Raw genomic sequence first — 24,470 nt, 5'->3', positions numbered from 1 at the left:
AGGCTTGTGAGACTAAAGCCATGGTCTCATGGCTTAAAACATGAGTAACATTTACATGAACTAATTAGATAAAATATGGCACATGGCAAGAAAGGAACTGAATTTAGAAGGTGAAACAGATAATATAAGAATTATGTAATGATTGACTAGAGGTAAATTCCAAGGAAACAATGTAAATGATTTTGTTTAAACATGAATTATGTGGAACTGACTTTAGGATTTTACTAAACAAAACTTAATTTTTTAATCCCCAAAGTGAAGGGAATAGTAGATTAATAAAGTGAAAAGTTAGTGGTGTTGACTATAAGGAATACCTAGAATAGACTAATTTGATACTAAACCTGAGCCTAGCTGGGTGCCTGTGGCTCATGCCTGTAATGCCAGCACTTTGGGAGGCTGAGGCAGGCAGATTGCTTGAGCTCTGGAGTTTGAGACAAGCCTGAGCAACATAGCAGGACCTCGTCTCCAAAAAAAAAAAAAATGATAAACCTGAGCCAGTCTGAGGAACGTGAAAGTACTTTCATTCTACCTTATCTGTAGAGAAAGCTCATCTTCCAGATTCCCCCGTTTTTGCTGTTGATTTGAACTAAGTGGTGTATGAAAATACTACCAAAGCAAAGGAAGGGGGAAAAGGTTATATCCCAGGTCCAGTTTAAAAATTGGCATTCATTTAGCCTTGAGTAGTGATGGCATCATTTGACAGCAGCAATAATGTCAGAAATTCCTGTTGAGGTAGCTTTCATCTTGAAGGTGGACCTAAATTGGCGTAGGATATCTTTATATTTCTGATTATTAGGTCAGCCTCAAAGCATAGTTATGCTAATTTCTAAAGAACCTCAATTTTATTAAAGTATTTTGTAGTCATAAGTAATGAAGTTAGATAGTATAGAGATGTATTTAGGCATAGATTTTTATTTTTTATCAGATTTTTAAAACAATGTTCTCTGTATAACATACTGATAAATGGACTAAGATGAGTATTTACATTTGATTGTATACATAATTACAGTTATATCCTTAAAGGAAAGTACATTCAGAGAACATCTAAGGAGAATTATTAGAGGTTATAAATGCTAAGCTCTAATTTAAGATAAGCATTCTAAATAGAACCATTTTATTATTTCCTGAAAAGTGCTTAGAAATCAGAAACATGTAGTTTCTTTATGGCTGTTTGATTTTACGTTTTCAGCATTACAGTAACTTCAGAGTAAAGTCTTTTTACCAAATACTTGATGTTACCAGTTTCCATTGGTTTTATTTTCCATTCTTGGAAGGTATATAGCAATTGTCTCATGATATAGATATACCTGGTCAGCTAGAGCATGCTTACATTTTTTCCAGGTTTCAGCTTTGCCATTCATGGCTTATTTTTTAAATTGTGATTATAGAATTTGTGTCTAATCTAAGGAATTCACTACTGATCTGTTTGGGAGTTTTCTTTCCAGAATACATAGGGTCTGAATTTATCTCTTAGAAAAGCTATTTTAGCTTTTTAAATAAATTCATTTATTCATTCAGCAAATAGGGAGTATGCCAAAGTCCAGGTACTGTTCTAAACATTGAGGCTATGGCAGTAAAGAAAAGTGTTCCTGCCCCTGTGGAGAAGATCATTCATGTAAGATGCTTATGTTAGTAATGCCATTCTTGCTCTTTGCTGCATATTTTTTACCAGCTTTTTATTCTCAGAAAGTAAATGAGTGGTTTTGGACTAGAAAAGCCTACGTCGCTAAATGTCAGGCACTATCAGAGAGCAGCTGTTGTATTACTGCCCACTTAAGTTACTACTGACTAAATAATTTATAAAACAGCCAACTTTGTCTATTCAAGTACAGTTTTCCAAATATATTAACTTTTAAGCCTAGATTTTACTTTTATTTTATGGAATTATTTACCAGAAAAAAATTTAGATACATTTTGTTTTTTATATTTACTTTGCTACTTTGATACTTGTAAATCTTCTTGGATTTTTTGTGATTTAAGCAGTTATAGGATGATTCTTTCCGAATTTGTTCAAAAAAAAACCATTAAGTACATTTAATCTTCTAGGCATATAAATAAAAATTGGGGTTTATACAAGAATGAATAAAATACAGTTCCATTGTAGTAGGGAAAACAGACACGCTGTGTGTATCATAAGAAACCTGTGTCTACATCTTAAAAGCGACATGGAAGGTAGCAGGTATCCTTATGTCATCAGAAGGCTTTGTTGTGGAAGTCACGTTTGACTTTTATTAAAGGTGAATGGCCTATGACTAGGGGAAGGTACAGAGGCCCTTAAGAAGTACGAGGGTGTGGTATATCGTAAACAAAGCAAGTAAGTGGAGTGTATAGATGCATGCAGAGAAGTATTTTTAAAACTTTTTTTAAAAAGATAAGGTTGAAGAGTTAGTTCAAGACCCAATACTAACGCTGTTTGGATCTTGTCTCATTGGCATAGAAAACTGTAAAGATCTAGAAAAAAAAAAAAAAAAACCAGTAAGACTTGGTGATCAAGTTGGCTATAGGGAGCAATAACTAGGAATCAAAGGTGACTATGGTTTCTGGCATGATTGCTGTTTACAGAGAGATGAAGGTAAGGTCTGGAGAGGCTAAGAGCATGTTGAGTTTCATGTAGAGGTCGCGTCATTTTCCGGAACACTACTTTCAAAAAGAATGACCTTACTCTACTGATTATTAGGATATCTTCAGAGTGAAATTGTATGCTAGTTAAAAAAATAGTAATATTATCCTTCCAGAATACTTAATACGTGGAGTAGACCTTACTTTATGAGGTTCTAGAGTAGACTTTTTAGACTAAAAGTTTCACCATTACAAATAGTACATTTATTATAATAAGTAAAAGTTTGTTGTCACTGCTCCTTAAACCTAACCCAAATTATGAGAACTTCCAGAATAACCTTTTTGCTGTTATGCAAAAATGTACATCAGAGATTTGCTATAAAGTCAAAATTGTGTTTTTAATTTGATACAGACCTTGGAAAGTTAGTAAGCCTATTTTCCCATCTAAATGTGGGAATCAGAACAGAAATGATACTGCATTGTTGTAAAGGTTAATTTGAGTTAATTCTTGTCAGCTGCTTACTACAGTGCCTGGCACCTGGAAAATCACTCCTGTGTATTCAAGTATTTTGAGTTTCAACTAGAACATCATGTTGAAATGATTCAACGAACCTAAAGAGGTGTTTAAGTTCCACATGTTTGGTAGTAGTTAACTGTATCATATATTACTTTATTTGTTTAACAGCTTCTTTTAACCAAATTCATTTTTAAAAATTTTGTTTTGAGAGACAGGGTCTTATTGTGTTGCCCAGGCTGGAATGCAGTAGCACAAGCATAGCCTCACTGCAGCCTTGAACTCCTGAGCTCAAGAAATCTTCCTGCTTCAGCCTCCTGCATAGCTGAGGCTCCAGGCATGCATCAGCCATATAATTTCTTATATTTCTGGGATATACTTCAAATGTAATATTAGCCATACATTCCCAACAGACCACTCACCACTAAACACAAGGGAGCAGATAACCAGTCATGTTTGTTAATATTTCTTTTGACATAATTGGATATTGCAAGAATATGAGATTTCAGGAACTTAAGATATTGTCAACTTTATTTCTGTGGAAATTACTCCCAAATCTAGATATAGTTTTAACTTTTCTCCCAAGCTCCAAATCTTGGTTTCCAGCTATCTTTATTTACACATCTCATTAAATGTTAAGCTCAACATGTCTAGATTTCATTACACTGCATCTATTTCTTCCTGATGTATGTGTTTCTAATTTAATGGACTGAGTGTTCTGGCATCGAGTAAGCAGTCAACAAATGTTGGTACTCATTTTCTATTACTGGCTCTTTTGTTCTAGTAAGCCAGGCATAAGACCTTGTAGCCCAGCATCTTCGACTACTTCTTGACTTCCACCTTGCCACCTTACCTTGCATAATTGACATCCACAACGCGTCTTCCATTTGTCCTTTCTTCTCCATTCCTTTTAGGTAGACTATTATTTACCAGTGTCTACAGTAGAGTTCATTTCCTTCCCCCAAACTGAATATAATTTCCATATCTTTAGAACCTTAAAAGTGTTTTGCATTTCTCATAGGTTCCTATAAATTTGACTTATTTTATCCCAATAAAACTTAAACCATATGATGATTAACTCCCTTTTGAAGACAGTGGTTGCCGTAGGCATCTTCATCTTTGTATTTCCTGCAGAGTTGTGTTAGTGACTTTTCCACAACAAGTGTTCAGTCTTAATTTTTCAATAAGTGTGCTAATTCATATATATATGTGTGTGTATATATATGCTTGACGTATGCTAGGTATTGATGCCACGTTAATACCCCTAAGCAGGGCTTGGGCAGCTTTTCCTTTAAATGGCCAGATAGTGAGTATTTTCCAGCTTTGTGGGCCATTTAGTCATAATTAGTCAATTCTGCCATTGTAACACATAAGCAACTATAGACCACTTAAATGAATGGACATGACTAGAATATGGTCCAGTAAAACTTTATTTACGAAAACAGATAGTGGGCTGGATTTGGCCTCCAGGCTATAGTTTGCTGATCCCTGCTCTAAAGGGTTTTTTATTGGTTTACATGGTATCTATGTATCATGTAAACAGTTGGGGGCTTCAGTTCTCAACATGTGAAATGAGAGAGAGAGAGAAGATTGTAACAGGGCCCAGTGTAATTTAAAAGTTACTTCAGAAAGTGTAGTACCTGCTCAGAGGTCAGGCTTTTTGATACATGAACCTGACCTAAAGTATCAGTTAAGATTGATCAGGTCTGTATTTTTCATTTATTCAGTTAATTTTCATTGAGCCCCTTCCATGTGCCAGCCCAGTGCTAATCCCTAGGGATATATAGACATCTAAAATACTAGCCCTCAAAGAGCTCATAGTCTAGGTGGGAAGACTGATACGTGATAAATACCACAAAAGATAGATACTTAAAATACAAGGCATAAAAAGTGCCTAGTGGAGGGCAAGGGCATCTTTGCATGGACACTCCAGACTTAATCATTTCTTGATGGAAAGACAAACCTTTGCCTTCAGTTTGCTTCCAGAATTTTTCATATAAAGCCAAGAATTTAGATTTAAACCTAAGCCTAGGTTAAAGTATTACCTAAGCTTTGATTTCATGGATATCACAAAAATTTTTACTGTTCATGAGCATATTATCCTGTTGTACTTGCACATAGCCTATTAGTCGTTTCCTCCTGTGCTGGTTTTAGTTAATAATTTTGGAATGCTTTTTGTTTGAAAAGCAACCAGCAAAAATACGAGCTATTTCTCTTGGATGATTTTATTTCCATGCTGAGAGGATGTTTTTAAATTTTAAAAACTAAGGCTATTTTACTTTCCTTGGAACTTTATGGATCTTTAATCTAAAATATTTTAAAATCATTTTCAGTGAAGTGAAGAGGTAAAATGCTTTTTCCTATCTCCTTTTTGAGAAATTGATTTTACCTATGTAAAGGCCTCAGGTGAGGCCCACCTGACCTCTTTTGGCTTGCACCCACTCACTAGCAAGCAAAGACCCCCTTTCACTACTGGCCAGTTATTCTTCCTTCCTGTAAACCTCTCCCCAGTGGCACATGTAGCCTGTATTTCTTTTCAGAACAATGCTTCTCAGATTTCAGTATCCATCATAATCATCTAGGGCAGTTGTTGAAAATGTTGATTTCCAAACCACTCTCTTGGGGTTCTGGTTTAGTAAATCTTACATAGTACCCAGAAACCTACAATTTTTTTTTTTTTTTTTTTTCTTTACAATCTCTGCCTCCCACGGGTGACCCTGATGTAAGTTTTTCCTGGGACCACACTTTGGGAAACACTGGCCAGGTTGGTAAACTCCTTGAGGACATTTTTGTTTCCCACACAATGTCTAACATGTTTGATATAGTGAGTTTTTGGTAGATATATTCAATTGAGTTGTTGAAGTTCTATAAAGAAACACGGCAATTGGTATTAGAATGGATTTTTTTTTTTAATCACATTTTACCTCCTTAAAGATATTAGTCTGTGCTCTTTCCCTAATTGAACTAGAAATGGAAAATTAGATGACTTTGTTTTAGACTTATGGTGCATAATTGAAAAATATGCTTTGAAGATACTCTAGGAAATTTATAAGGTGTGTGTTAAAAGTTAGAACTTAAAAATTATTTTGAGAATAGTGCAGAATTAAGTGTATACTGGAGAACACTGAAGGAATTCCAGAATTTCTAAGAACAGTGTTAACTATTTTCAGATGTCTTTTCTTATGTAAACAGTCAGAGACATTTCTGCCTAAGATCCCCTGAAAATAACTGTGATGAAGAATTAGTGAAGAATAAGAGCTTGTTCTCTAGATAGGATTACGTAAACTTCCTCTTGTTTTCCTTTTGAAATTTGATTCTGTTAATGGATACCAAGTTGATAAATGGGGGGAAATCATTTAATCTAAGAATCAATAGTGAACAAAAACATGCCTTTAATAGAAGATGCCCTCATCAGTGCTCATCCATCATGTTAAGAGATATTTTTCAAAAAAAAACTTAATTTGTTTGTAATATATTTGTGTTGTTTTGATCGATTTGATTTAATAATAGTTAAAATTATTCAGTTCAGAAGAAATTTTATTATTTAAAACATAAAGGTCATAAGTAATGAAATTAAATTTTACTTTTCATTACATTTTTGTTACAAAGAAGGTCAAGTGTAAACATATTACTTGGTATAAAATTCTGCAAGAGAATCTGAATGGAAAAACAAGGTTCCGAGAACAAGTAAGATTTCTAACTTAGAAAGCAGCGCTTATGCATATATATATATATATATAATTTTTTTTTTTTTTTTTTTTTTTTTTTTTTTTTTGAGAGAGTGAGTGAGTCTTACTCTGTTGCCCAGGCTAGAGTGCAGTGACGCAATCTTGGCCCATTGCAGCCTCCGGATTTCGTGTTCAAGCGATTCTTGTGCCTCAGCCTCCCAAGTAGCTGGGATCACAGGCGCACACTACCACAGCTGGCTAATTTTTGTATTTTTAGTAGAGAGACAGGGTTTTGCCATATTGGCTAGGCTGGCCTCAAATGATCTGCCCGTCTCGGCCTCCCAAAGTGCTAGGATTACAGGTGTGAGCCACCACACATGGCCATTATTTATTTATTTTTTTTTTAGTGGATGATATTGCTGTTAAATTACCATGATAGTTAGAGTCTAGTGAATTTACTTAAGGGTGATATATTTCACTTTAAATCATCAGTATTCACAGTACACCATAAATTATGTTCTTTGCATCCACTTAAACTTGTAGGATGTCAATATAAGGATATACAAAAGTATCATTGTTTTTCACAATTATTTTAGGTTATGTTTAAGCAAAACAATGTGAAGACCCTGAATAAGTTTTCCCGAACACACACAAAAATTGTTTCCTGCAAGAGTGATTTAAAACCAAGGTTAAATCTGGGGGCTAATAGGTATCTTTATGGAATATAGTAAGTATGAATGACAAAGTTTTATTGAGTGCCTTACTACTGTTTAGGTACTCTGATCGCACTTTATACATATTATAATTATATTATACGTTTTAAGTATATTATAATTAAATGGATAGCCCGTCTGTGGCTGTGTAAGCACTAAGTGGTGGAACCTAGATTCAAACCTAGGTCTGCCTGCACTCAAAGCCTTAGTATGTTCTTTGCAATATGGTACATACCTGTCAGTACCATAAATAATCATAATGCATGTTCTCAGATTATGTGAAACCGAACCACAGTTCTTTGTTATACCTTTTTGGGATTGTTGTTTATTTTTCAAAGTAATCATGGTCAGGATGAGTATGTGTTCAGAATGGCATTAACCTTTGACCACATTTTGGATATAGATTCTAAAAGAAAGCGAGAATAAAACAAACAACAAAGGAAGCATCATTTAAGGATTATAACAATTCTATATTCTATTACAGAACAAAGGAAGCATCATTTAAGGATTAGAAATTGTTAGAGTTAATCTGAAGAATGTCCACACACAGAAAGGGAATGTGTAGAGTGGTTTGCTAAACTTTTTTTATCATCTCAAAGATGATACTCTTCCAGTGATGAAATGGGCTTTATATGTAGTATTCTTGTTATAGCAGTTTTATGATAAGAATTTTTAACTTAGTTTTAAGAAAGTTGAAGCTCAGCTAGTTGGCACAGTTGGCTGAGTGTTTACCAGACAGATATAAACTCAACTATTGAGGTCTCAGTAGCTTCGAACCTGAGAATGTTAGTTTGAGAGGCTGTATTTAAAGTGATCCAAAGTGATGTGATGGTCAAATTCTTAGCAGATTGCAAGCCTACCATTTCTATAGTGATCATCTCACTTCAAATATATACTATTTTGATTCTTGGTTAAGGGAATTATGTGAAATATAAAATATGAATTTTCTCTAAAAACAAGTGATATTTTAACGTAATGTTAATCTACTAAACTTACCCATCCTAGTTATGTTATAGAATATTTTGTGCCCAATTTAAATGTTAGGCACCAAAACTGTGAATTCTATGTGTATTCCGATATCCATTCTGTGCTCAGTACTTTAACCATATCCGCTCTCTACCCAGTTTCGTAGACCTAACTCTCTCTTCCTATCTCTACCTCACACATAATCGCATATACCTTCTTCCTAGAAAGTCTTTGTCCTTTCACCGCTAGTAAATGCCTTGTAGTACACCATTGTATTCCCAGTGCCAAGAACAGTGTCTGGAACATGGTAGGCTCTCAGTAAATATCTGTTGAGTGAGGAATGAATGAACAAGCACTCAGTTGAGTGAAAAAAAATCACAAAATTGGCTTTATAGGCCCAACTCTGCATTTTCTTGAGTGACTCTGAGTAAGATACCTAACTTCTCAGGGCTTCAGTGTACTTAACTTGAAGACGAAAGAGACTGGGTTATAAGTTCCTGCCAACTCTAAAATAATACCATTCTATAATGTAGTTAATTCATGGACTATTGAACCTCTCAGCAAAAGTTTCTCTGAGGAACCTAATCATATTTTGCAAGGTAATATACATCCTGATAAAGTCTGAAGATGTAAGAGTCTGTACTGATGAAATACTTGCATTCAGTTTTAGCTTCAAAGGAAATGTATGTTTTGTTAGCAAGATTAAGACTAAAGATCAAGATTTAAAATCCCTACATTAATTAGAGGGGGAAAAAGTGCATGGAGGAGAAAGGATTTTAAGAAACAAATAATTAACAATACTGTATTGTATACTTGAAATTTGCTAAGAGGGTACATTTTAAGTGTTCTTATCACAAGAAAAAATTTAAAATGCTATGTAAGGTGATGGATATGTTAATTAGCTTGATTATGATATCATTTCACAACATATACACACATCAAAATATCAAATTGAGGCCGGCACAGTGGCTCACACCTGTAATCCCAACACTGTCGGAGGCTGAGGCAGGAGACTCATTTGAGCCCAGGAGTTTGAGACCGGCTTGGGCAACATAGGGAGACCCTGTCTCTACAAAAAAAAAAAAAAAATCAAATTGTATACCTTAAATATATATAATTCCTATTTGTCAATTATGCCTCAATAAAATTGGGCAAAAAAAGAATACAAACCAATTAAGGAGAGGGGTTAGCTAGGGTTAGGAACTGAAGTACCTAGATAGTGAAGGCCCTGTGCAGCCTGCAAGAACAAAGAACATTTGGATGTTGGTACTGAACAAGAGAGGTTTGGAAGGCCAGGGCAGGCAGATAACCTGAGGTCAGGAGTTCAAGACCAGCCTGGCCAACATAGTGAAACCTGTCTCTACTAAAAATACAAACATTAGCCGGGTATGGCAGCACACGCCTGTAGTCCCAGCTACTCAAGAGGCTGAGGTAGGAGAATCGCTTGAACCTAGGAGGTGGAGATTGCAGTGAGCTGAGATCGTGCCACTGGACTCCAGTCTGGGCGACAGAGCGAGACTCTGTCTCAAAACAAAACAAAACAACAACAGAACAAGAGACAATATTTACTGAGGATCTACTGAGCTTTATTTTTTTTTTTTTTAACTTTTAGGTTCAGGGCTACGTGTATAGATTTGTTATATAGATAAAATCATGTCACAAGAGTTTGTTGTACAGATTATTTAATCACCCAGGTACTAAGCCTAGTACCCCATAGTTATTCTTTCTGCTCCTTTCCCTCCTCCTACCCTCCACCTTCCCCTAGTTCCTAGTTCTTTGTGTCCATGAGTTCTCATCATTTAGCTCCCACTTATAAGTGAGAACCTGTGGCATTTGGTTTTCTGGCCTGCGTTAGTTTGCTAAGGATAATGCATCAAGATTCAGGACAATAAAACAATACAGGAGCTGACAGACAAAATAGCCAGTGTAAAAATGAACCTAATGGATCTGACAAAGCTGAAAAATACACTTCAAGAATTTCACAGTGCAATCACTAGTATTAACAGCAGAATAGACCAAGCTGAGGAAGGAATCTCAGAAATTGAAGATGGGTTCTCTGAAATAAAGCAGACAAAAATAAAGAAAAATGAATGAAAGGAATGAACAAAACCTCTGAGAAATATGGGATTATGTAAAGAGGCCAAATCTACGAATCATTAGCATCCCTGAAAGGGACGGGGAAAAAGCAAACAACTTGGAAAACACATTTTAAGATATCATCCATGAAAACTTCCCCATCCTTGCTAGATAGGTCAACAGTCAAATTCAGGAAATACAGAGACCCCCTGCAATATTACCCACAAGAAGACCATCCCTAAGACACATAATCATCAGATTTTCCAAGATTGAAATGAAAGAAAGAATGAAATGAAAAGCAGCTAGAGAGAAGGGGCAGTTCACCTACAGAGTGGCTATAGAGATGGGTCACCTCCATCAGGCTAACAGCAGAAGCCCTTTACAAGCCAGAGAGTTTGGGGGCCTATATTCAACTCTGTTAAAGAAAAAAATCTTCAACCAAGCATTTCATTTCCAGCTAAACTAAGTTTCTTTAAGCAAAGAAGAAATAAGATTCTTTTCAAATAAGCAAATGTTGAGGGAGTTTGTTACCACCATACCTGCCTTACAAGAGATCTTGAAAAGAGTACTAAATATAGAAAGGAAAAACCATTACTAGCCAGTGTAACTTTACATTTCTATCATGATACTTGTGCCAATGAATGCAATAGTTTATTTGTCTGCCTCCCCCCATAAAGTTATGAACTTCCATTACCTAGCAGACTACCTGTGCATAATAGACACTAAGTAAATATTTGAGGAATCAATTGAGGAATAAATTGATTTTATTTATTATAGGCTAGTGCTTATAACATTTTCACATGTATTAATTCTAATGAAGTATATACTATGTCTTTTCTACTTTACCTGATTAGGAATCTTAGGCTCTGAAAAATTGACTTACCCAAAGAAACTAAGTTTGTACAGTTTATAAGGCTAGGATTTGGACTCAGACCTGTTTGTCAACAGAGTTTAGTTCATGCTTTTTCTACTAACTAGTCTCTGTCTCTGTCATAAATCGTAAATATAATTCCTGGTAAGTATGTCATTTCCTTGCTAGGAGTGCCACATTACTTTTGGAGTATAAAATCTTATTACTGATGCTAGGTTAGCAAGTTACACTTTGGAAACATTTTCACCTGTTATATTATAGTCCTTACAAACTAACCCATGAGTAGTTATCTTTCCTACCATTTTATTGATGAGAAAAACTGAGTCTCCTTCTGGAGTCATAGCTCGTAAGAACCAGTGATAAGACTGGAACTCAAGCTTTGTAGATTTAAAAGTAATTGAATTTACCAACAAAAATCAGAAAAGATTTCAAAGAAATAATATTTAGAACAAGTCAGAGCCTTGTAAGCCCCTCTTTAAAACAGGTTTTAAAATATATAGTTGGCCATTTTATTTAACCACATCCATAGTTTAAATATCATGGTTAGAACAGGATATTTACCAAATGCAGTTCTGAACTGGTGAGCTTTCTGAATTAAGGCATATGTCTGTACTACACAATTCATGATCTACACTCCATGTCAAGCAGGTATCGTCCTCATTTATGTGGGTACATAAAAATCCCAAAACAAAGTGCAGCAAACCACTAATTTAACTACTCTGATTTTTAAAATATGAAAACTAAGAGAGATTGGGTGAGAAAAAGATTAACTTTGACAAAATCTTTTTCTATATGACTTAAATATTGTGAGTTGCAAATTTGTTACATAGAAGTATTATTTGGAGAAATTTTAAATAATACCTTTTAAAATGTAAATAAAAGAATAATTAAAACTTTTAATCTAGAAACCTAGATTGAGAAATAAATACAACTATGAAAAAATATAGGTTAAGTGCTACCTTTGCCAGATAAATATACAAAATTGTAGAAATTTAGAGCTGAAGGGATCTTGGCGATCACCTAATTCAGTGATCTTATTTTAGTGGAAAGATACTGTGGCTTAGGGTCTGCCACAGATTAAATTTGGAGAAATTCAGACTTAGTTTTGGTATTTTTTAGGAGGTGGAAGGGGCGATGATCCATGGAGTGTCAGCTGGGACATAAAGTAGTTTGTGACTTCCTTTCTTTAAAAACTTGTCTTTTTGGGTTATGAGGAGTTTTTTTAAAAAAGCACGCTAATTTGCTAATAAAGTACGGAGAAAGAAGTTCAAGAACTTGGCCCATTTTTTTGAAAGTTAGTGACAGAGTCAAGATTAAAAGCATACCCTTGATTATCATGACAACTTTTATTTATGTAATGTCACTGTAACCCCTCTTTGGCCCACTGAGCCAATTCTGCCCTCATAATGCCCCCATGAGGCTGCCCAGAGCAGTGTCAGCCAGTGAGCCTGTGAGGGTGAACAAGTGAAATTACAAGAGGAAATGTCTAAGAAGGGTCCCAGAGGGCAAGAAAAAAGACAGATGTTAGTATCTTAATTCCTCCAAACCTAAGTAGTTTGTCTTATGGTAGCAGAGACATTATACTAATGGAAATACCAGAGTTTGTGAAAATTTCCAAAAGATAAAGCTGTCCCTTAGGATTCAGTAGCTTCATGGCTTGCAAAGGAGCTAAACCTAAATGTTTTAGGCAGTACAAAGCTGGGCTCTTAAAACTTGCCTCAAGATAATGGAAACAGAAACATTCAAAGTACCTTTATCTTCTTGGAAGTAAATGTGACAATAAAATAATGATTTGAAGGTCGTACTGAAAGTTGTAAGGCTACATTTAAAATGCAAAATGCACATAAAGGCAGTATCTTCACTGGTAATGAAATTCAGTGACTTTGTCCTGAACTGAAGTTTCTATAGGAAAGTGTTGTTATTTTTGGTAAATAAAAATATAAAACACATGTGCTTAGGGCTTAAATAAATGTGTGAGCAGTTGCTGTGTTTTTTCATTTACCCTCACTGTAGCTCTCTAAAGTGATACTGTCATTATCCCCATTTTCAAGCGTGGAAACTGAGGATTAAATAACTTAAGTAACTTATCCAGGATCATAGACCAGTGAATGATGGAGCCGGAACTTTAACTCAGTGTTAAACTCCAAACTCAAACAACCAATAAAAGTTATTACTTCATTTAACTAAACTCCAAGTCCATAAAGTGTTAACCCCATATGTGTCTGATAGGCCTTCTTTATGAACAGTTTGCAAAATTTACTTTTAAATTACTGGTAAATATTAATGGTTGATTAAGAGTAACCACTTGTTGTAGAAAAATCTAAGAAATTCAGAATTTCAGCTAAAAGATTATTTAGTGAAATCTGAACGCTTCGTGTAACAGGCTGGAAAGCTGTGGCACAGAAGCTTACTGACACTCAATAGCATATTGCTGATTAGAAGTTTGCAACATTTTAGGCTAAACACTAATTAAAATCCATTGATTCTAATCAAAACCATACAACATACCAGATTTTCATTGCATAAAATATTTTTAAAATAATTTATTAGTTAACAACCCTCTTCTAAATCTTTGCATCCTTAGTGCTTTGCACAGTGCCTGCTTAGCATGTAAAACAGGAACCAAGTTTTTTTAAGTATAATCATTACAGTTTTAGAATCCAAATAAGTATAATCATTACAGTTTTAGGATCCAAAGCATGTTTAACTTGTTGTGTAGTAATTTTTATGTACCTCTGAACATTCCTCTGCTAGGAACATATGTTATATCAGCAATAATTTTAGGCTGTGATTCCCGTGTGGCCTTTGAAGAACTTTTTTTGTTGCTTCTTGGTTTTAGCTTTGGAAATCTGGAGAAACCCAATTAAGATTTAATATTACAAAAAGAAATAAAATACCTAAAACATTAAGTATGCACTGAAAATTGTTTACTAAAAACAGAAACAAGTAAAAAAACATTCCCTTATTTGAAAAATGCCTTTCATTAGAAATCTTATGATTTAGTTAAAAGGCGCAGAAGATAAGTTATTGCAAGTGCCTGTAGGATGCCACTTGAAAAGCTCCTGTTTGAGAGTCCAGGTCTTATTTCCTCCCAAGAAAAATTTAGTTATCCCCATTTTATATTTTACTTTGTAAGTTAATCTTATACTTAGGTATCTGATACAGTCTCATTTTTCTTTTTTATATAATTACTACTAACTTTAAAAAAACACTGCTTATTTCAAAGAGAAATAATGTTTAAAAGATGTGAAGCATTTAATCCTTGAATGCTGGAAACACTTTAGAAGTATTGTAAGCACATCTGTATTACATTACACACAGGGAAAAGAATGTATGAATTCTATGATCTGTGGGCACTAAGGTGGCTGGTTTAGAAAAACAGTATTTTGCATTTCAAGTTTCTTTTCAACATAAAGAATATTCTGCAATTCCACACTGGGGTGTGGTCAGGGAAGCATAAGTAAAGTTATGGTTTTACAGTTGTTCTCTAACTTTAGTCAGCTTGGCTCTGCATTTTGTTAAGCCCTTTTATTTTTCCTGATTTGAAAACGATTGCATGAGACAAACTCAGAAGATGGAGAAATCACTACATCATATTTTTTAATAAGTGTCCTGCAGGTCTTAGTCAGCTATGATTATGGTGCAGATAATTTTTTACTAATCAGGAAATACCAAAGTTTGTCAGTGATTTACTCTTAAAATTACAGCAAATTTAAATGTATCCCAATGATATCCTCACTCTTGATCACTTGTGTTCCATTGTGCTTTTTTGAGCAGGAGATAAAAGGATGGAGTTACAGCCGTTAGGCTGGATATCTCATGTGATATGTGTTTTGCATGTGAATATCACCTGTCACTGGTAGAGATGAATAAAAATGCTAGAGAACTTCTGCACTACACTGATTGACATGTTCTCAGCTTTTTCTTCTTTGGCATGAAATGACATTAACATGCCAACATATTCTCATATGTACACGCTAGTGAGCTAGCTAGAATTCCACCCTTTCACTCCTACCCCAGAAAGCAAGCAAGAATGAATGTTCTGGGGATGCATATTCAGTCACCTCAAACTTATTTTTTTAAAGTAATGATTTGAGAATTTCATACTTTAATGACCACTAGCATCTATTTACCTGTGACACATTTGGCATCTATGTCATGATAAACTCTGTATTTCTTAAATTTTATATAGCAATATAAATTTCTGGAAACCAGTTATAATTAGAATAATTGACTTTTTACAAAAGCCAATTTTATAACCAGTTATTTTATTGCCATGTTACTAGAAATTATAAGGTGATTGGTTGTCTTTAAGGCTCAAAATAAATATATTTGAGGAATTTGAATGGTTAGCTCATTCTTTTATTCAAGAAAAATGATAGCATAAATATTATTTTTTTTTATTTTTAATTTTTGAGGCGGAGTTTCACTCTTGTTGCCCAGGCTGGAGTGCAATGGTGTGATCTCAACTCACTGCAACCTCTGCCTCCCGGATTCAAGTGATTCTCCTACCTCAGCCTCCGAGTAGCTGTGATTACAGGCATGTGCCACCATGCCCAGCTAATTTTGTATCTTTAGTAGAGGTGGGGTTTCTCTATGATGGTCAGGCTGGTCTCAAACTCCCGACCTCAGGTGATCCGCCCACCTTGGCCTCCCAAAGTGCTGGGATTACAGGTGTGAGCCACCGTACCCGGCCAACATAAATGTTATGTAAAAGTCTTTAACTGTTTCTTGGTATGAAAATTGGTAACTTGTAGGCTGGGCACGGTGGCTCACACCTGTAATTCCAGCACTTTGGGAGGCCGAGGCAGGCAGATTACGAGGTCAGGAGATCGAGACCATCCTAGCTAACACTGTGGAACCCCGTCTCTACTGAAAATACAAAATAAATTAGCCAGGCATGGTGGCACACGCCTATAGTCCCAGCTACTTGGGAGGCTGAAGCAGGAGATTCACTTGAACCTGGGAGGGGGAGGTTGCAGTAAGCCAAAATTGTGCCACTGCACTCCAGCCTGGGCAACAAAGCGAGACACCATATCAAAAAACAGAAAAGAAAAGAAAAAGAAAATTGGTAACTTGTTCTAGAGCTTTCCCAATGTCAGAATATTTGATATTTTTTTATTTAGTTTTAGAACCTCTATAATAATAACTCTTGTACCTGCCTTTCTTAGAAGGTATTAAACTTATACTATAAGGAAGTAACTACTGAATTGTCATGACCTTTAAAAAATTTTTAATGTAAAGGACTCTCATATATTTATCTATTAGTATTTTGAATATTAACAGTGTTTCCTGTTTTTTTGTTTTTGTTTTTTATTAATAAGATATTATGAACTAGATCCTTACAAAAGTCTCCTAGACAATTTGAGGAACAAAGTGATCATTGAGTATCCAACATTACATGTGGTATTGAAAGGATCCAATAATGACATGAAAGTTCTTCACCAAGGTAAGTGTAAATTTGTTTCTGTAATGCTTAGAATAGCTTTAGAGAAACCAAAGCAAAATATGTCCACCCTTATTTCTTTATATGTGTTTTCCCAGTATATTTACACACTTACAGGATCTCCTCTATAGCTACAGTTAATGTGAAGAACCAAGTAAATGCGATGCTGCTACTCTTCTGTTTTTAAGAGTATATAATCTTATAAAATCAATTTTAAGTGAATGAATCAAATTGAATGGCTATAAAATGACTTTTTTTTAGCATGCGATTCTATGTATTTTTGTCTTTTTTTAAGCTAATAGTCTTTCAGTAACTGTCCATGATCACATACATTTAGTCCATAGTTAAGACTTTAGACATTTGTAAAAGGAGGGATTGCAAAACATTTTTAGTTGACAAGGAAAATGTTGAATGGTTAAAAAAAAAAAAAAAAGAAAAAAAAAAAAACCTAGTATCCTACCTTGTAGAAGGAGATAATGTTGCAAGGAATGTTATATTTAAAAATTTGGCAGCATTGAGAATAAGCTAATGCCATTGCCTTTACCCTTTATCTCCTTTTCCAAACCCACTGGTTTTATTTTCTCTGATTTTGTGATATAGGGAAGTACTAGAACTGGAAAAAAATGTACATAAAAGTTTAGTACATAAAATGATTTATCTACATTTGTAAGTACTGATTAAAGTAAACTAAATATGTTTCTGAATACAAGATTTTAGAGGATGAATAAAATTTAGTGACTACCTTTAAGAAGTGAGGAAGATTACCCACCTTAATCCAAAACTATTTCGTAGCACTTTCAACTAAAAGAATTACAGATACAGGCCAGATTTTGCTATAACAAACTCCAGAGGAGTGTAGAATCTTTGTCTTGGATTGATAATATTTTTTTAAGTAGTATTTGAAATGGGTGGTTTAAGTTTTATTGTTATACCAGCATTACAGGCGGTAAGATGCAGTAACCTATGTTATAAGGTATTCTCTGTTGTGCATAGTGTTTTTTCCTTGCAAAAATTAATAGGAAAAAAATTATTTTTCAAAGTGACCAAAACTGTATCAGTGCTACAACTTGAAACCAGATTTTAGTTAGCAAACATGATATTTCTAGTAATAAATTATGGACCTCTAAATCTTATTTTGATTCTTGACATTAATATTTTTCACAATTTGAGAATATTCTGTATTATTTTTTCAAAATAAATTAGGAATTTTAGTTTTAAATGGCCAGTTTCACTTTGTTTAAGCTTTGTATTTTGTTGCTTTTTTCTTAATAAATTCACACAGTGCCCTCTCAAATGTTGGTTTTGGGAAAAGTTGTTTAGTAATACAGGTTAGTAGCTGGGGCAAACATCATCTGTATAAATAAACAGCACACACAGCTCTCCTTTCACCTTGTTTAGGAATGTACATTCAAGTAAGGCTTCCTGTAATGAAGCAATAAGAAAAGACTACTTTACTAGTGTACTGGGAGCCTTATTGAGTAAAATTTGCTATTTTTCTGGTGGGTATATGATGTTTGACTTATTTACAGGAACACAGATGACTCATGGTTTTAGTACAGAGGATTATTTAGAACTGTGTTAGCAAAGAACTAAAAGTATCTGACAGGATTTTAAAACCATACCAGTTTTGTCACATCATAAGTACACACACCTTAAAAGTAATGCCCAGGTCTTCCTGTACATGCATTTCTTTCTGTAAGTACTTCAAGGTGTCTGTTTCTTTATACATTCTCACAGCATCAGATATTTTGCAGGGTGATCCCTTGATGAGGGAAGGGGATTATGTAAGAAGAGGGTATTTTCTTTGGAAAGCCTTGAAATTCCTTCCCTTTCTGGAGGTAAAAAAGTTGGATTTGATCCTGAGTTCATAGTACAAGTTGTCTCTTACCTAATTTGGGGGTACATGTGTTTCTGATCTGGGATTCAGTACTTCCCACACCTGATGGTTGTTCTAATATTTGTTATGATTATAGACTGCCATAATTTTTTTTAAGTCTGCCTATATTAATCAGCAGTAGCCAAGATTTTGTTTGTTTGTTGCTTTTCAGTAATGGAAAAGGTTAACTGGAAAAGATTGAGCTATTAAGATAGTCCACTAGATTGGGGATGCTGAGGCTGATTACCTACCTTATATCAATCCAGTGGGAAGTGCTTAGAATGGTGTAACTTGCTTCACAGACTGTTGTTAGACTAGCAGATTTAGATGATTGAGAAAAGCATGCTGCATTTCAATCTAAGGAAGAAAGAATGGAACCCTATTCAAAGAAGAAAACTGGGCACCTTCAATAGGCAAAGAAAGGGGAAAATGTCCCCATACCGCTACAAATCTCTATTAATTTAGAAATGTCAGCAAAATAAACTTTTGATGTTCTAGTATAACTCAAGATTAGAAAATGTCTCAGCCTTCAGAGAAGGAATCCAACCCAAAATTGATTACTGGAATTAGTGAAAATATCTGGCATAGCAGCTACTCATGTGTCAGTCTCTTACTGGGCCAGTAAATCTTCCATTCATTCTCCCTTGCTCACCTTTCCTCATTCTTCCTTACCTCTCTTTTCTTTCTTTTCCTTTTGCAGGGAGAGAGGGGAGGATTTTAGGCACTGGAACACACACGTGAAACTTATTATACAATAGTTGCTATAATAGAGTTTGCCTGAAGTACAGAGACAGCCAGAGGAAGAAAAAATCTTATACTATCTTGGAGGCACTGGATGGACTGCTAAAGTTCATAAAATTTCACAAAGATTGGGACGATATCCTGGATGGAACTTATTTCACTTCCTTACTCATAGGAAGGGCTCAGTAAACACTCTTGTGGTTGCTGGTACAATCTGAAATCTAGGTACAACAGCAAACCCCAGGGAATTTGTCAGTTGGAATATGAGGCAAAGTTCCAGGTGTGTACTTCTAGCATCAACTTTTATAAGCTGTGGGCCCTTGAGCATTTGCTCTGCCTCACTGAGCTTTATTTTTCTTATCTACTCAGTGGAGATAACAACTGTAAGCTCAAAATAACCTATATTTTACCATGACAATTTTTAAAGAGTTACTACCTATTATTTCCTTTTAGCTTCACAAGACAATGAAATAGAACACTTACTCTAGTTCCCATTTTGAAGATTTAGGGAAAAAACACTAAAAGACAGAATGACTTGCAGTTACATTGATTCAGCAAACATGCTCTACATTGTGAGGATAGATACAGAGAAGAAAGGTCAAGTTTCTGTCCTCCAGGAACTCTCAGTTTAGTGAGTGAGTCATAGTCTTGCTTTCTCTAAGCAAAACAGGAGTGTTAGAGGAGCTCCATTTCTACTCTTCTTTCCTGTGAAAGGAAGGAGATGACGATTAGCTAGTCTTCTGTCACTCCACATTCACTCAACATATACTGACCCTCAATTGAGTTTAAAAAAAATCACGGAAAAAATTTATTCCAACCACAAGTGGCCGGCCTGGATAATAGTGATCTATTCAGTGGCATGAATATGGATCATAACCACATTGTGAAGTGACCATTCCCAAGTCTTCCACAGAGTCAGGAAGGATGTTACCTCACAAAATAGAATTGCCACTTTCAGACATCATTTCTCTATGTATTGTGGCCAGAATTGTATATCCCAGCTGCCTGAGACATAACGCGGTTTGTGTGTCCCTGTGAGCAGTGCTGTTGCTGTACATCAGAAGGGGGGAGAGAAGAGGGACAGAGCAAGCTAAACAGAAACAGTATAAACACTTGACTGTATGTTTACTTATTTTTTTCTAGTGAAAAGTGAATCTACCAAGAACCTTGGCAGTAAAAATTGAGCACTTTTTTCTGGAAGAAGAATGTGAAAACTTCCAGACAATTGCAGCAGACTCTGCACTGATGGACTGTTGGCTGATTGGGGTATTGTCAATGGGTGATGGTGGAATTTTTTCTTTGTATGAAAAATAAGCTTAACTCTTTTAAAAAAATGTATCTTATAGCCTCTTGAATTAATTGACTTGTAAGACCCCTTTATTCATATTAAGAACTCTCCTTTGCACTTGATCAGCATAGTACTTATTAGGCCTTGGCTTTTAATATGCTTAATTCCATAAACTGAAAACCTTTTTTTTTCTTTTTTCTTTCTTTTTTTTTTTTGAAATGGAATCTTGGAGTGCAAGTGGTATGAGCATAGCTTCCTCAAACTCCTGGGCTCAAATGGTCCTCCCACTGCAGCCTCCCAACAGGCTTATACCACCACACTCAGCTAATTTTTTTTTTTTTTTTTTTTTTTTTTTTTGGTAGAGATAGGGTTTCGCTCCTTTGCCCAGGCTGGTCTCAAATTCCTGGCCTCAAGCAATCCTTCCACCTTAGCCTCCAAAGCGTTGGGATTACAGGCATCAGCCACCACATCTGGCCTTGAAAACTTTTTTATTTGTTAATTTGATGCGTGACCAAACCCAAGGATCACCCGTGTCAACCACAAAGTTGGCATTCTCTTTAGTAGAACTTCACTAAACAGAAAGGCAGTGCAATGCACTGTCTAGCCACAGGAGAACTAATCTTCCATCAGTTGCCCTTTCTTATCTTTGGAGTTTGTATGTAACTTACCCTTATGAGACAACTTTTCCACTTGAGAAATTCCTAGTACAATGTCTTGTACTAGAAGCCTGGATAAATACTATTAACTACTGTTTCTTATATTCACTTGAGAAAATCAATGGCTCCACATTGTTTGAGCCATTAGTGCTAACAAATTTGGATTTACTTATTCAAGTCTTATGAATTCTGTGCCTTTCATCACATTCCTAGTCCACTCTCATCATTACTGCAAAAGGGTGTTGTGATGGCCAGTTTTATACTGTGTTTTGATATGTCTAGCAATAACTTAAAGAAAAAAAAACTGGGAAATCTTCAACATGTTATTGGAATGTGTATATATGTATTAATGTATATACATGGCTTAACTTATACGTTATGGCAGCTCTGTATACAGTTTGATCTCACATACTGAAAAAAAATTCTTAATTTTATTGGAGTTTATACCACTATGAAACTGCAATATGACTGTAAGAGAGTTAAAAAGATTGTTACATCTGCATTGTATGTGTTGTGTACTTAATGGTTAAAAAGCAATGATAAAATTGGATATTAATGAAATTCATTTTTAATTTACAGTTGAAATAAGTTTTTTACCAAAAAGAAACCAGAGACATTAGTTAAGGAGACTTAAAAAGATTTGAAATATGAAAAGATAATGAGAAGATGAACAGAAGATAAATTTGTGGGACACAAGTGTAACTTGGGGTAGAAATTGGAGAAGAGAATCAAAAAACAATAATGCCAGAAAGACCCTTAGTATAAAATTACTAATGGAAATGTGATTCATAGAAAGTTCTTAGAAAGTGAGGCCTTGCAATTTGAGAAGCATACATACATATATATTTATAATCTCTAAAGCAACTTCAGGAATCTTCTAACATACGATAAAGAATTTGTGTAAAATTATGTTGTTCACATTATTATTGGAGAGACAAATGAGATTTCAAGGAATTTGTTTATAATCGAAAGTGAAATGTGTCTTCTTGAAACCAGCAAGAAATAGATGAATTGAGTGAAACGTGTTGTTATTAGGAAAAGTGGGATAAAGTATACAAAAAGAACATGCGATCTGAATATGATCTGAATATCAGGGTGGTTAGGAATTTTTTGACAGTGAAATCTGTTATGATGTAGTCTCATTTCCAAGAAAAGTCTTGAGTTCCGTCCCTTCTGAATTTAAATTGAAAACTGGACAAAAAACAAACTATCCTGTACTTTTTCCACTGCTCAGGAGGAAAAAAAGAAATCTACATCATCTAATGCATCTTTGCCATCTTTATGTTCTAGAATTCTATTAGACTTTTCAATTATAGGCTATTAGGAAAGAATATAACTCTTAGAATTCCCCTAAATATAATTATCAATTCATTTGATTAATATGCACATTTATTCCTGTAAGATTTACAATACACATGTGTTTTAGTGAATTCCCAATGGCTTGGAGAGAATGAAATTGGAATAATTAACTGAAAACCCTAGATGTTTGTAGCATTAAGACCCAATATCTTTGTGGAGGCCCTCTCCATGTTAGCTTATTGACAAATTCTGGTGTGTAAACAAACTCCTTGACCGATGTTAAGTTCAGCATGCCGCATTTTGTTCATGAATCACATTTTAAAAGGAGAAAAGCTCCACTTGGTTTTCTTTCTTTTTTTAAACCATGATTTCAAAGAGAAGATACGCCTTTCATAGTTGCTAATTATATGTATAGGATTAATAGTCATAAACTATAGTAAGTAAAACTTGTACCTATTCCTATTATACATATGACTTGGCGAGGCACAGTGGCTCACACCTGTAATCCCAGCACTTTGGGAGGCTGAGGCGGATGGATCACAAGGTCAGGAGTTTGAGACCAACCTGGCCAACATGGCAAAACCCTGTCTCTACTAAAAATATAAAAATTAGCCAGGCATGGTGGCAGGCACCTGTAGTTCCAGCTACTCAGGAAGCTGAGGCAGGAGAATCACTTGAACCCTGGTGGCAGAGTTTGCAGTGAGCTGAGATTGTGCCAATGCACTCCTGGGCACTACCTGGGTGACAGTGTGAGACTCTGCCTCAAAAAAAAAAAAAGAGAGAGAGTTATTAAAAATAGATATTTAAGATTCCAAAATGTAGTTGATCCAGTTTGTTTCCCTGTAGCAAGTAGTGGGATTCAGGTTTCTTGACATACAATAAAATGTTAATCACACAACTATAATACCAACAATATTCTTTATATATTTTTGTTTAATTAGGTTGACATATACTTTGTGTTATACCTTATTTCTTGTTACTAAATTTTACATAAAGATGCTAGTCTATTTTTATTTAATCATATGCTGTTATGGTTTGGATGTAGTTTGTTCCTACCAAAACTCATGTTGAAATTAGATTCCCCATGTGCTAGTGTTGGGAGGTAGAGCCTAATGGAAGGTGCTTGGGTCATGGGGGCAGATAGATCCCACATGAATAAACTAATGCCCTCCTACAGGGGTGAGTGAGTTCTCATTCTTGCTGTCATGGGAATGGATTAGTTCCCACAAGAGCGGGTTATTAACGAGTCTGACTTTCTTGATTTTCTCCTTTTTGCCTTCTCCCTTCCCATGTGATCTCTTTGCACATGCCTACTCCCCTTTCACTTTGTACCAAGAGTGGAGGCAACATGAGACCTTCACCAGATACAGCTGCCCAATCTTGAGCCTTCCAGCCACCAGAATCATGAGTCAAATAAAACTCTTTTTAAAAATAAGTTACCCAGTCTTAGATATTCTGTTATAGCAACACAAAATGGACTAAGCCATACTCTATTGCATTAAAATGTGTTGTTTATTTGCAAGTGACAAAAACTCAAAATAGTGTTAGCATGAAGGACAGTTTATTGGCTTATATACAGGGAAGTCCAGGCATGACTGGGTCCTGGGTCCAAACATCAAAAGAAGTCATCTTGCCATCCTACACACTTAGCTCTGATTATTTTCTTTTTTATGGATTGGTTTTCTCCAGATTTTCCCTTTGGGGATATTCTGTATGGGATGAGGAGCAGTGAGGTGAGAGGATGGTGGATAACAGCAATTGACAGTTTCAGCTTACCTTAGCATAACAAGGCTGAAA

General features: G+C 35.1%; 1 protein-coding gene across 2 annotated transcripts in view; it reads left to right on the top strand.

Moving 5' to 3' along the window:
* ZNHIT6 (zinc finger HIT-type containing 6) overlaps nt 1-21,873 on the top strand; it is a 53,743-nt gene extending 31,870 nt beyond the window's left edge. The window contains exons 9-10 of one of the 2 annotated variants that reach the window (XM_050773145.1): nt 16,692-16,816; nt 20,574-21,873. In XM_050773145.1, coding sequence (XP_050629102.1) covers nt 16,692-16,816; nt 20,574-20,614 — 166 coding nt within the window. In that variant the 3' untranslated portion in view covers nt 20,615-21,873. Of the gene's footprint in view, nt 1-16,691; nt 20,530-20,573 lie in introns of those variants that run through there. The other variant, XM_050773060.1, reaches the window with a different exon arrangement.
* Nucleotides 21,874-24,470: the final 2,597 nt, after the last annotated feature.

The sequence above is a fragment of the Macaca thibetana genome, chromosome 1 (genome assembly GCF_024542745.1).
Source record: "Macaca thibetana thibetana isolate TM-01 chromosome 1, ASM2454274v1, whole genome shotgun sequence".
NCBI classification, from domain to species: domain Eukaryota; kingdom Metazoa; phylum Chordata; class Mammalia; order Primates; family Cercopithecidae; genus Macaca; species Macaca thibetana.
This window is presented reverse-complemented; position numbering and strand designations above follow the sequence as displayed.